This window comes from Ictalurus punctatus, chromosome 29 (assembly GCF_001660625.3).
Source record: "Ictalurus punctatus breed USDA103 chromosome 29, Coco_2.0, whole genome shotgun sequence".
NCBI classification, from domain to species: domain Eukaryota; kingdom Metazoa; phylum Chordata; class Actinopteri; order Siluriformes; family Ictaluridae; genus Ictalurus; species Ictalurus punctatus.
The window spans coordinates 8,205,187-8,219,233 of record NC_030444.2 but is presented as its reverse complement, the minus strand read 5'-3'; the positions used below and the strand labels follow the sequence as shown (position 1 = coordinate 8,219,233).

Below are 14,047 nucleotides of genomic sequence, written 5' to 3'. Positions count from 1 at the left end.
AAACCCCTACAACTAACCCCTGCCTCTTCTGATCCAACTGGCCTTCTCTCTCCTGTTATATTCTGTCCATTTACTTATCTAACTTCTTTAGAATAGATAAGAGTGATCCCACACTCAGAACCATGAAACAAGAGTTGTTACTGTAGAGTTACTGTATTTTTATCAAAAGGAATGATCATTTATCTAGGGTGCCTAATAAATTTGCATAATGTTCAAAACAAAAGCAAAGTCCCTCTGATTTAGAATGAAGGTAGTACTAATTCCAGACCAACCAAAGGTCAAACAAAACCAATGAGTACAATTTAAGTGGATTCTTTGTCAAACTTAGGGGTTCAAATGTATTCTGAAACTTCTCCCAGCCTGTATATCAAGGGACAACACATGCCCATGGCTACTGCCTCCTGTTGCTACACTCTGACCAATAGGGGAGTCTCTATGATAGGATAAGCTGACTATTCCATAAAGGATCAAGGCACAAAAGTACAAGCACACTGTATGTTTTGAATGGAACCCACTATGGTTCCTTCCCATGTTTTCTGGATAAACAGTAAGAGGGCAAGGAAATCGATTCCTCCTTCTGCTAGTGTTATTTTTTTCCTCAACAAAGGACATTGGGAGGTTCAGGACTTCCCAGCCTATGTAGCAGCTTGTTGAAGCCTGCCTGTGTTTTCTCTCTCCCTCTCCTACCGGGAGGAAAATGAGCCTCATCCATGTAAATTGACAGATACACTGTCTGCTTTGACATTTTGAACTTACAATCAAGACTGTCAAGGTTGCAAACCTGGATGGATTGCAATTAGTAGCTGTACAAACTAGGTAGACACATTGAATGCCTTGGCATTACTTGGGCAATTGGACTGAAAACGTTGATTTAAAAAATAGCAAGACCAGAGGAATCATGGATACAAATGTACATGCCAAATCATGGATACAAATGTACATGCCAAAAGGTTACGAATGATTATGATTATGACTCAAAGCTTTCTAGGGGTTGTCTGTCAGTGTGACTTATTACACAGAATAGTTTAACTTATTTTACAAAGACTGTTCTAAAAATGGCAAATTCATCAACTGATACTTGTGTCTCCCATGTGTTTCCATTCTATTTAATCCCTGCTGTTTTGGCTAGATTAAATATTCAGTAAACATGGGAGAGGTCTGGTTTATATATGTATATCATAATTAAGCCTAAATACTATAACAAATCAGGATGTCATGTTATGCTGCATTTCAAGCAGATAGTGAATGTATTGGAATGATAAAATAACTTTATCTTATTGGCATATCACCTATAAGAGTGCTTTTCTTAAAACACAGAAGTCCAAATGGACAAATAAAAAACTGTATTGTATCAGCACAAAAGGCTCCTTGTCTTTTAGAAATATTTCATCACGAATGCTAATGTTTATTCGCAAGTAAGACGTAAACCAATAAAACATTAAGTAAAATGCACCTCAGTCTGGGCTGATTGGAACCAGAACAATGCTCCAGTCATTCCCACTGGACTGCCCTTTCAACTGCTGTAAGATTCACCTGCATTCGGTGATAGCCTCCCACATGTCTGGGGTAGGCCACCAAACTTATAGAAACATTTCCAATCCCTCATTTAGCCAATAACTGATCCAATAAAAAGTAAGATCTTAATCATCTTAGACCAATAACCTTTGACATTAAAGTTCAGACAGACAATGGAAAGTCTATCTGATTATCAAACCCACCTCTTTACCACATCCCCTTGACCCATGAACTTCCCCAGGCTGTCTGAACAGCTATGTCACTGGCTGTTTGAACAAAGGCTGAAGACCAATTTCTACACTAATCATTTAAATAATAGTAAGTTTATAAAATAGTATTTGTTGCTGTCCTAACTCCTCTCTAACAGGGTTTAGCTTGATAGTATTCTTAGACTCTGACCACTTTGTACCAGCATGAGGATATTATTATATGTTCTTGATGGAGACTACAAAACACTTCTGTAAACTACTCTGGATAAGGGTGCCTGCCAAATGATGTAAATGCAGTTACAGTCTGCAGGGTGGCAGACCTAGGGACTAGGTTGGGAACAGGGCCAACTCATGAGGGCTTGAATTGTTTCAGAGGTGGGACATTAGAACCCTCTCCTCCTGTAGGAGGACTCAAAGTACCTGAGGCTTCAGGAGGGCACTTTGTTCCCGTAAAAAAAAAAAAAAAAGTACAACCTCAAGAAAAGATTAACAACTAACATAGGAGCTTGGAGACATAAAAGCAACCAGAGGCTAAACAAGAGAAAGAATTCAGATTCAGTTCCCCAAAGAAACTTTCAAATAGCCAAATTAAATTACAAACATGATGGCATAAGGCAGCATACTCCACTTTTCCTGGTCTATTGCGCTTTCTTTCTACAAGTCTTTACTCATCTCCTGCGCTCTTTTATGGTGTTTAGGCTTGTGTACACCAGTCGCCTGGGAATGAAGGCTTGGAAGAAGGTGTTGACAGAACTCAGTAGCACAGATTAGTGTAGGCTAACACTAGTCTGCTTCACGCTGGCGTTGTGTGTGGGGGGCTTCATCTGCCCCATACCTTTTGCTTGTTTATACATGACAAGGAACAAAACAGGGAGTGGGAGAAGTGGCTTCCTCCATGACTTGTTTACACAAATTGCTTAGACATATTGGTTTTTCAGTTGACTACTTGTACTCCTTTGAGCATCACTCCTCTCCAATTCAAACAACCACCACATGCTACCCACAATGCAAACGAACGGGTGTAGCACCTGTGATATAATTTAAGGCAAGCAAGAGGATGAAGATTTCATTGACTTCAAGTCAAATTTATTACAGAGGACCTGCAAGGTCCAAGCTCACATTCATCTAAAGCAGAGGAACAGCAAATAGCTTGTGAAAATGCAGGATGCTAGAAATTTATACTAATCGACTGAGAACAAGTCAGTCACTATAAAAGATGTTATTGCTGGCTGCTGCCTCATAATTCCAGCCAGCACCAAAGGCTGGTCGGTTTAGGTATGAGCTGAGGGACTTAGCACCATTAAAGAGTGCTGCATCCGACTTTTTCAATCTGGATAGCAGATTCACAGCACAGTTGCTTTGCAAAATTTCCTTAACTTGTTTACAGTCCGACTGAAAAGTTATCATTTATGCATGACCCATCAATTCATAATATCTAGCCCAATTCCAAAAATGTGTGTGTTAAATAAAACACTTATGGTGAGCAGAAGAAGAGGGTGAGCTATTCATTAAAAGATATTCCAGAACTTCCTAGCCTCTAGACTGCTCCAGCATGTGGAAGTCCTGTGGGAACAGGCAATGAAGCACAGTTCTTGATACCCGCTGATTTAAAGGCTTGATGTTCAAGGCATTAATCATGAATATTTAACATGCCCTTATCCATCCTCTGAATTATCGATGAGACAGAAATACAGAACTGCTAGTATATAGAAACAGAACTAATACTCTGTTCCACTTTTTGCTTATTTAAATACTTCAGACACAAAACAGTGTGGTTTCTAAATTACCTGTTTGGCTTCCGCTTACTTCAGATGGCTTTATGGTGTTTCTGTTTCTTACACACACCGCACAGCCCATTAAAAACACTGACAACTTGTAAAATCCACATTTACCACTGGAGAAGGGCAGGGGACAGAAAGCTGATTGGTTGCTGAAGCTCATGGGCATTTAGATGACCTAATGGTGGATTACTGTGTATCTCTTTACAAAATAAGATAGATCACTGAAACATATGACATATATTTAACTTCACTTTTATGAGTCAAGGTAGAAACATAAGGGCCCTTATGAACTTAGATTCATGACACGGTCTAAATTAATTGCTCTTTGTCAATTCTGCCAAATGTTCCAAATGTCCATTACCATGCAAACAAGTTGTGTTGCAGAGAGAATGCCATGATTTTGCACCAGTCAATTACCATCAGTATTACAAAATGCCAGTAGGAACCACATTTATTATTGCAGAATTTATATGAAGAATAGAGAGAGAATGTTTAGAATATCATTAATTAATGCAAATTTTATAGACATTTTACAAACTTTAATCTAAAGGTGCATACAGATAAGTTTAGATGGCACTCCTACCCATCCCCCTCTCTCTCTCTCTCTCCCTCTCTCTTTCTCTCTCTCTCTCACACACACACACAAACGCACAACCTGCGTATTTACTTATCAAAGAAAGGTATACATAGGATGCAACAGGTGACTATGTTCCTATCAGCAACTGAAAAGTTGATGCTTTGTGCAAAGTTGCTGTAAATTCAAGCTTCCCAGCAAGGGTCATAAACCTGCCAATCGTGCTTGCCACCTTCACACATACACCAGCTTTCTCCAAACCAGATGTTGTTGCCAGCAGGCACCATCAAGCTTGCTTTGACCCCTCCTCCCTAAACTCTCTCAGGCCCTTGGTCCTCTGTACTCACAGTATGAATGCACTAATTACAGGCACAGCACAGGTAGATTACAGGGACTACAGCCTTTCTTTCCTAGCATGGGGGTAGTGAGTGAGAGGAGAAGGGGGCAGCAACAGGTTGTTAACCATAATGGATGGCACCATTTACTTGTTATTGTTCCACATAGTCAGTCCTCATTCTCTTCAGGTTCCCAAGGTAGTCCTAAGTACACCCCTGCAACCTCCAAAATAAATCCATCATCCAACTTGTTTCTACGATGTGTTACATTGGTCAACAGTTGTGTAGTGAGAGTAATGCAAACAAACAACTCCCTAATTCATATTTGAAAAGCAATTACAACACCTATTCAACTCAAACAGCCTTCTCACAGACAGTGTAATAAATACAGTTTAGGCCTGTCATAGTAGAATGGAGCACTGTGAAGTGAATTGGTTTGTTCTTTTCTAGAATTACATTACACTAATACTCAAGGATTAACGATTAGTCTCCCCAAAACAAAGAATAGCACAGATTTTCAAGAAAAGGCATTGTGCTTAGCTGGTGGATGCCATCTTTTGTATAAAAAGCACAGAGAGCAAACTGGCTGAGGCCCTTTATGCTCTCTGGCCAGCATCAATGACTTGGAGCCACTCTTCATGCCAGTACAAAAATGAGCGCACATACAAGAGAATGAATAGGGCAAATTAATGCTACAAGAAAACATCTGGGTTAACATACCACCTAAGGCTCAAAGGCTTTTACATTAAACCCACTTGTTAAAGGCATTGAAAAAATAACAAGCCCCAGTGAGTGCTCCAAGCAAGTGCAAGAGCAAGTGTTCCTTTGGGACAAGAAACATTTTACCAGTATTTAAATTTCCTCAACTCAAGTAAGGCAGTTCTGTAAATTTATTCATAATGCCCTTTGCTGGAGAGCAGGCCATGCTACAGATGTCAGCTGACTTTGAGGTTTAGGGGCACTAAGGGTACATTTGATCCTTGATGGTGTCACTCAAAACACTTAAATTTGTACTCATAAAATTCAGAGTAGCTATACACTAGTGATTCCCAGATTAAAAAGCTTTACTGTTTAAAAAAAAAAAAAAAAGAGGATGAGGCAATAAATGATTCAGTGTAATTTGCCCATGAAGTAGTTTTACAAAACAAAGAAATCAATAAATCAAGGTTTATGTCAGGTAAATTGTTCAAACAGCTGTTTCTATTGCCAGAGGCTGAAGTCTAATACCTGCCTGAAATATAAATGTTGGAATGATGTGAACAGAGTATTTAAGAGTTTGGCCTTAGAGAGTTCAATTGTGTATGTGTGTCTTAGGTGGAACAGAGGTCTGGAAAGGGAAATGGTTTTACCTTGTCTCAATAAGAGAACATTCTCACCACTGGCTACAGGTAACCTGAACTCAAATTATCAGCAGAAAGGACAGTTCATACCAATTATGTGCAGAAACAGTACAGGCTTTCAGACTTTAATAAGAATTTTTTTTTTTTTTTTTAAACCTGTGGTTTGCTACCCTGAGACGGAGGTGGGGGGTTGGTTGGAGGGCATTTTTGATTGCTAGTTTTGCTCCCGAAAGAACAGAGAAACAGCCTGTCCAACCTACTAGAAGCCTAAGTTTATTCTCAGGGTGACATTTGGCTTCCCACTGCAAAGCACAAATATTTCTCATCAATGACAACATTCATAAGAATGAAGAATGAAATGCCCTCAACCTTTTCAACCTTCTTAAGCAATTCTAGGTTTCCATAGTACTGTACTCACAGGCACACATGCACAGATCATATCTCAAAAATGTACTTGGCTATCCCAACACAGACTAACATGCTAAAAATTTCAACCCATTGTGTAAATGTTTAAAAAGGATCCATAAAACCTTAGTCAGACTGAAGCACATCATAGACAATAGATATGAAAATGTCAGGAGACTCACAGTCGTGACAAAGCAGCATTCTTCTGGAAGAGTAGCTCTGGCAGCTGGTAGAGTTGGTTCCTGTTTAGACGTCTAAGAGTGGCAAAAAAACAAAAAAGTTACATTAAAATCACTATAGTGAACAAGAACACAAATGAAGTGGGTATTATCTGATATAAACGACAGCTGGCTAAAATTAGGGAAAGAACATCTAAGAAATGTATTAAAATATCTCAAATTTTGATATGAGCAAAACAAAAGTCTGCATCAATTGACTGGCATAATTAGCAAAACTGAAAGAGACAGATTGGGACTAATTACCAAATGAGACCACAGATTGTTGAAGGCAAATGCAATTAAACATATGGGACTGGAAGCTCATAACTTTTAAGGACTATTATAAAGATCAGATGATGGTGTTTTTTGACTTCACATGTTGCACATTAAAGTGAACAGCTGCAGTCCTAGTTTTAAAACTTTACCACATGATATGCACAAAACAGCAGTGGAGCTGTGATGTGGCTTCTTCGTTTTGACAGTGGCTACATGCTGAAGCCACCATCACCCCTTTTCTGATTGGGGGGGGTGCTTAGCTTCTCAAACAAGAGAGACTGGCAAATGTGTTTAGTATCATGTAAGCCTAAGCCTTTCTCCCCCCACACGTTCTTGGTCGGGTTCCTGGTTGCCTAGTACATCTAGCCAGCGACCTCAGGTGACTTTTGTTTAGAACCTTGTTTTTCTTTTTTTATTCTTTGAAAGGGGTCTCATTACAATACAAAGCTTAAAGTTGTTCCCTGCTTTAAGCTTAATATTGGTTAGGCTCTTAGTTGGCTAGTAGAAGAGACTGCAATCTCAAAACACTTACAGTCTCTCCAGTTCTTTCATGTCATCAAAGACCCCCCGCTCGATGGCTCCAATCTGGTTCTCCATCAGCTGCCTGTGGAGAGAAGTCACAGTTGGTGATGAATATGTTTCAGTCCGTACAGGATTTCGAAGAGTTTTTTTTTTTTTGTGACTGTTGCGGCCAAAGATGCTTGATTTTGCTGCTGCTTTTTTTTTTTCTTCAAAATTTGGAATCTGTGGAGTATTCTTGTGCTTTTTTTGTGGAAAACTACTTAAAATGACAAAATTGCAATTGCACTGTCTTTCACAGTGTTGTTTATTGGTAAATGAGACCTTTTAGCTGTACTCATATTCGACAAACATGAATCGAAGGGGGCTTTGTCGAATGTGCATTGTGATGATGTCATATGGCACATTATGATGTCACATGACACGTTTTGGCCCAAATCTGCAAACAATCTGTGGCAATTTTGAAAAATTGCAAGCTCTGGTAAATATTGTGGAGTTTGCTTGATTTTGCGTTAATTTCTGCGATCACAAAATCCTGGAGGGACTGATGTTTGTCAAAACTTGGGTGGACTGGGACAGAGTGCTCTTCAGGTAAGCTTAGGGCGTAATAGACCTGTTTGTGGAAAGAAATTAGAACGTGGTAGAATCTTGGCAATTAAGGGGGAATTTTAGGAAGTCTAGCCAGGACAGCAGGTAGGGAAAAGTGCATGGGAGGGCTGGGAGACTGTGATGGCAGTGTCTAGCCAGTAGACATTGGCTGGAGTGGTCTGGGATGGTGGTGGGGCATGAACCAAGGAGGCTTGCAGCTCTGGGATGTGTAGGCCACCAGCAACTCTGTGGCTAGGTGCTTCAAACTGAAGTTACTTATTCAAAACAGGTCGGGTAAGCCCTCAGAACCACAGACTTCACATGAACCCTCAACACTGAGCATAATCCGACTCACCACAGGGACTGCAAAAACACTTGCATGTAAAATGTTTAATTTTTTTAAATTATTTTTTTTAATTTTATTCTTTTTGAAGTGGTGCACTCTAACACCCTAGGAGACATGCAGACTGGCTTCGAGGTAACAAAAGAGTTGTTCATTAAAATTAGCTTTCATGAACAGCCAGTTCCCCCTGAGAACATGGAATCAGATCTAGCAATTTGATTTTTATTTCCCTAGGTTGAAACATAATTGCAGGTCACAGATCACAGCCTCTTAATAAATAAAAGATTAAATAAATAAACAGGTGATGGGTCTTTATGAGCATGATTTTTTATTAGCATTTCACAAACTAATAATGCAAAATACTAGAAGAAACAAGCTATCTTCCTGTTGTGTGTGTTTATGTATTTGTAAGTGTACACACACAGACACACGTGCGCATGTGTTATATATATATATATATACAGTGAGGGAAAAAAGTATTTGATCCCCTGCTGATTTTGTCCGTTTGCCCACTGACAAAGAAATGATCAGTCTATAATTTGAATGGTAGATTTATTTGAACAGTGAGAGACAGAATAACAACAAAAAAATCCAGAAAAACACATGTCAAAAATGTTATAAATTGATTTGCATTTTAATGAGGGAAATATGTATTTGACCCCTCTGCAAAACATGACTTAGTACTTGGTGGCAAAACCCTTGTTGGCAATCACAGAGGTCAGACGTTTCTTGTAGTTGGCCACCAGGTTTGCACACATCTCAGGAGGGATTTTGTCCCACTCCTCTTTGCAGATCTTCTCCAAGTCATTAAGGTTTCGAGGCTGACGTTTGGCAACTCGAACCTTCAGCTCCCTCCACAGATTTCCTATGGGATTAAGGTCTGGAGACTGGCTAGGCCACTCCAGGACCTTAATGTGCTTCTTCTCGAGACACTCCTTTGTTGCCTTGGCCGTGTGTTTTGGGTCATTGTCATGCTGGAATACCCATCCACGACCCATTTTCAATGCCCTGGCTGAGGAAAGGAGGTTCTCACCCAAAATTTGACGGTACATGGCCCTGTCCATCGTCCCTTTGATGCGGTGAAGTTGTCCTGTTCCCTTAGCAGAAAAACACCCCCAAAGCATAATGTTTCCACCTTCATGTTTGACGGTGGGGATGGTGTTCTTGGGGTCATAGGCAGCATTCCTCCTCCTCCAAGCACAGCGAGTTGAGTTGATGCCAAAGCACTCCATTTTGGTCTCATCTGACCACAACATTTTCTCCCAGTTGTCCTCTGAATCATTCAGATGTTCATTGGCAAACTTCAGCGGGCATGTATATGTGCTTTCTTGAGCAGGGGGATCTTGCGGGCGCTGCAGGATTTCAGTCCTTCACGGCATAGTGTGTTACCAATTGTTTTCTTGGTGACTATGGTCCCAGCTGCCTTGAGATCATTGACAAGATCCTCCCGTGTAGTTCTGGGCTGATTCCTCACTGTTCTCATGATCATTGCAACTCCACGAGGTGAGATCTTGCATGGAGCCCCAGGCCGAGGGAGATCGACAGTTCTTTTGTGCTTCTTCCATTTGCGAATAATCGCACCAACTGTTGTCACCTTCTCACCAAGCTGCTTGGCAATGGTCTTGTAGCCCATTTCAGACTTGTGTAGGTCTACAGTCTTGTCCCTGACATCCTTGGAGAGCTCTTTGGTCTTGGCCATGGTGGAGAGTTTGGAATCTGATTGATTGATTGCTTCTGTGGACAGGTGTCTTTTATACAGGTAACAAGCTGAGATTAGGAGCACTCCCTTTAAGAGTGTGCTCCTAATCTCAGCTCGTTACCTGTATAAAAGACACCTGGGATCCAGAAATCTTTCTGATTGAGAGGGGGTCAAATACTTATTTCCCTCATTAAAATGCAAATCAATTTATAACATTTTTGACATGCGTTTTTCTGGATTTTTTTGTTGTTATTCTGTCTCTCACTGTTCAAATAAACCTACCATTAAAATTATAGACTGATCATTTCTTTGTCAGTGGGCAAACGTACAAAATCAACAGGGGATCAAATACTTCTTTCCCTCACTGTATATATATATATATATATATATATATATATATATATATATATATATATATATATTCTTATTTAACCAAATACAAACATTGACACAATATCAAGTAATTGACAACCTTAGCCTCATGAATCAGAACGAATGACTGTCTCCCCAGACTGTAATACAAGCCAGGCATGGTTTTAAGATGTAGGCAACCATTCTCTGTTTTCTCAATGTGTGTGCGAGGCTCGTGATTGTACGCATAAACCGTTTTTCCTGTAAGCTCCGTCTTCACCAAGGGCAAAGGTTCACGCCCCCCATTTTCACAGTGAGGCAGCCAAGTCCCAGGGGTTAGAAATGTGAGAGTACCCCCCATGCTTCTGCCTCGATGTTAATCATGTTAACAACCCGCCTGGAACTACAGGGGCCTTAGGGAGACCTTTGAGCTCCTTGGGGAAACTGGTGTGCGTGCGTGTGTGTGTGTTTGGGGGGTGGCTGGGGGTGTTAACAGGAAGAAAGTTGTTTCCATCTTGCAAGTAACAAAATGACAGTACTTCTCGTAAGAAGGTGTAATTGGGTATAGACTTTAAAATATTTAAATACACTGGTGTTTTGTGATGGCTAAATCAATTAAAATGCATTAAAAAAAGAATTTATTGCATTATATCATAACTTTAACCTCAGTAAAAGCCATGTATATTTTTGTATGATACCAAGCATTAAAAACATTAGGAGAGACTTACAGAACACGGAGGTATTTGAGTCCACTAAAATCATTCTTGTTGATGCGGGTGAAGTTATTTCCATTCAGTTCCCTGCAAGAGAAAAATATTAAATATTAATGATTTCTCCCTCCGCAGGGACATTTCCATTGAAGTTTCAGTACATGATGGAATCAGTAAACTGAGATATGCCACTTGTGACCAAGATCGTGTTACATGAGAAACAAACATTTCTCAAGTCTGTGAAGCATTTTTGCAGTGACACGCACCACATATCCTTAAAATAGTTTGGCCTGCAGTATAATATTTAGTCTCCATATTAAAGAGAACCTAGAGTCAATAATCAAATCTAAGTAACATGTCTATATTCCTGTGTCTCCTGAGATGGATTCAATAAGTATTGAATTGAATATTTGTGTCTAAGTTTAGACAAAAGTAATGTTCTTTTATAAGTGTATCTTGTTGTGAGTTCACCTTAGACTTTAGAAGTCACATGTTCTGACATCATAACTATAAACTATGTGTGCAGCTTAATTGATTGAGAATGTGTGAAAATGCATCATTGTGTTTGTCTCTATGAGGAACACTCCATTTTTGTTTTTTTCATTGCTATTCATAATAGATCTTATTGTTTCTGCATTGAGTGGTGTGTAATAGTTCATCACACATATTTTACATCAATTGAAGGTCAATACCAAACAATAAAATGTTTTCAAAAATATAGCCATAATCTTTATTCATTTTGCAGGCTGGGCTTTCCAGTACACACTGTGTGCGAGTCATAAGTGTCAGTGAAGTTTCATTTTGTTGACGAAATCTTAACCAGAATGAAGCGCTTAACCAGATATCACTAATAGCACTAGTTTTACTAGTCTTGATAAGTTTTGTCAAAAGCATTAAGACAATAAGCTATATAAAAGCTATATCAGGTAAGGAAATCCTCTATCAAAACACTATCAAAGAATGTCTTTTTATGGCTGACTAGCCTGTCATGAAGTCTGTCCCTCCAAAAGAGAGTTTGACAACAGGAAAAGTGGCCAATGAACTTACTCTTTAAACCAAAAATTATTTTTTTGCTCTGCAGATGCATTCATATGATTATTATATTCTAAAGATTATAAACTGTGTTATGACTGAACATTGTATTAAGTTAATACAAATGCTTTGCTCAACTAAAACATAGGTTAATAAACATTTTTGTTTGTTTAAATGTTTGAATCATTGCTTGTGCTCCCTCTGCAGGGAATTCTGTTTGACTGAACTTGTTATTCTGTCCAAATTCATGACAAAAGAAAGAAAAATTTGCCCCTCTATAGTGCATCAGTGATCAGCGACCTTTCAACTGTCGACACTCCTAAACGTTGAAGCAGCTGTGGGACTTGGCTCTGAGCCTCTGTGTTCTGTGTGTCAGGTATAAACACACATTACTCTGTTATTATGCCATGATGAGATCTGGGTAATTTTGAGTTAATCCTGTAGCAGTCAGGCCACCACCCTATAAATGGGCAAAACACACTTGTATGCAGATATAAAAAGTAATCTTTATTCGTGGACCCAAAATTGACTTCTTTTGGTCCATTATAATGACCACTCTTGGGATATAGCTAGAGAGAGAGAGAACCAGAGAGTGAGAGGTCATTATAGACAGATGGTCTGTGTACACAGGTGCATGGATAGAGGGAAATAAATAATAGAGTGGGATTCATTAGCTGCAGCCTGATATACACATGTGCTGTTTATTGCTGGGCACTTAATCCAGCTTTTCTCATGGCTTCTCAAGTATAAATCTACTGGGTGGCCCCCTGTACCGGAACCCAGGGGACTGAAGGCCTTGTGCAAGAGAATGGAGACTTAGCAAAACACAACCAATCACCCTTAATCATGCTAACTGTGTTCACCAGCTGCCTGCAAATTGAACATTACTTACCGACTAGCAAAGTGACAAAAAACTTTAACTAGTACAAACCTACACACAGAAACATCCTCATTTAAATCCCAAAAGAGAGGCTTAATTCAGTTGGAAGTAGATTTGAAAAGATCTGGCAGCCCTTGTGTTACAGAATCGTCAAAACAACTGTTTTTTTTCCATTCAACTGAGTGCTCACCTTGCAAAAAGGGCATGTCTAATAATTTTAAGGAGCTAATGGCTTGTTAAGGGAAGCAGAAATTGTAATATGTTTTAACAAGGGGTGTAGCGCAGAGCTACTATGTGTATATGTATCTGTTTAGTGCTCTAAATATCCCTATCTGTATTTGTATTTAAATCTGAAGTTGGCAAAGTTGAAAACACTGGAAAAATACAGGTAGAAATGCCAGCTCTGTCAGAAGGACTGTTTTTCTAATCCTGCTTGCACAGCTAATTTTGTTTGCACCTGCCCACATTATTTCAATCTAATTATTTGTAATATTTCACAAAATATAAACAAACTAGGAGCCTAATTCAAATCGGTAAGGATGCTGTAAATGCATATTTCTGCCTTTCTTAATGACCTTGTAAAAGTAAAACCCTCCCACCCACACAACTTTTTTTGTCCAAGTACTGATGCACACCTCTAGTGTAAACCAGACACTACCTGAATCTTTCTGGCAAAATAAAAATATACATATATATTTATTTTATATATATACACGAATATATATATATATATATATATATATGCACCGAATGTTTGGCAACCGAAATTAATATAACTGGAAAGGCCGAATAAATTGAGTGAGACGCGCAAATTTCACGACCTCCACTTGCGATGAGGGGGCACGCATATGCACGTGCTACGTGCACGAGCGCATGCTTTACAGATGTTGACAACCGTGACATTCTTTACTGTGGACACGTGCGTTTGGTTTGTTTCTGTTCTGGAGTATTCTGTCACGTCGCGAAATGTAAGGGAGTAGAGTACGGAAGCAGGTAAAGACGTATTTATTACAGGGCAGGCAGACAAATCCAAATCGTAATCCAAAAAATGTAGTCACAGAAAACAGGGTCACAACACAAAACAAGAAACATGAACTAGTACTATGGACTGGGAGCAGAACAACCAGTGGGGACTAAATGAACTAATCTATAGTTTAAACTAACTAAATCTATCAAGGAACAAAACATTAACAGCGTATCTAACTATACTATATCTACTATAATACTCCGCGAGGTGTACAGGGACGCTAGCGGTATATATCCCCAATATAA

General features: G+C 39.3%; 1 protein-coding gene across 4 annotated transcripts in view; it reads right to left on the bottom strand.

Annotated features, from left to right (window-relative positions):
- The window catches only part of slit1a (slit homolog 1a (Drosophila)), a 109,983-nt gene that overhangs the window by 85,963 nt on the left and 9,973 nt on the right, over positions 1 to 14,047 (bottom strand). For all 4 annotated transcript variants that reach the window (XM_017461709.3, XM_017461711.3, XM_053677641.1 and 1 more), the window contains 3 exons: positions 10,882 to 10,953; positions 7,186 to 7,257; positions 6,342 to 6,413 (listed from right to left, as the gene is read on the bottom strand). In XM_017461709.3, coding sequence (XP_017317198.1) covers positions 6,342 to 6,413; positions 7,186 to 7,257; positions 10,882 to 10,953 — 216 coding nt within the window. The remainder of the gene's footprint in view (positions 1 to 6,341; positions 6,414 to 7,185; positions 7,258 to 10,881; positions 10,954 to 14,047) is intronic.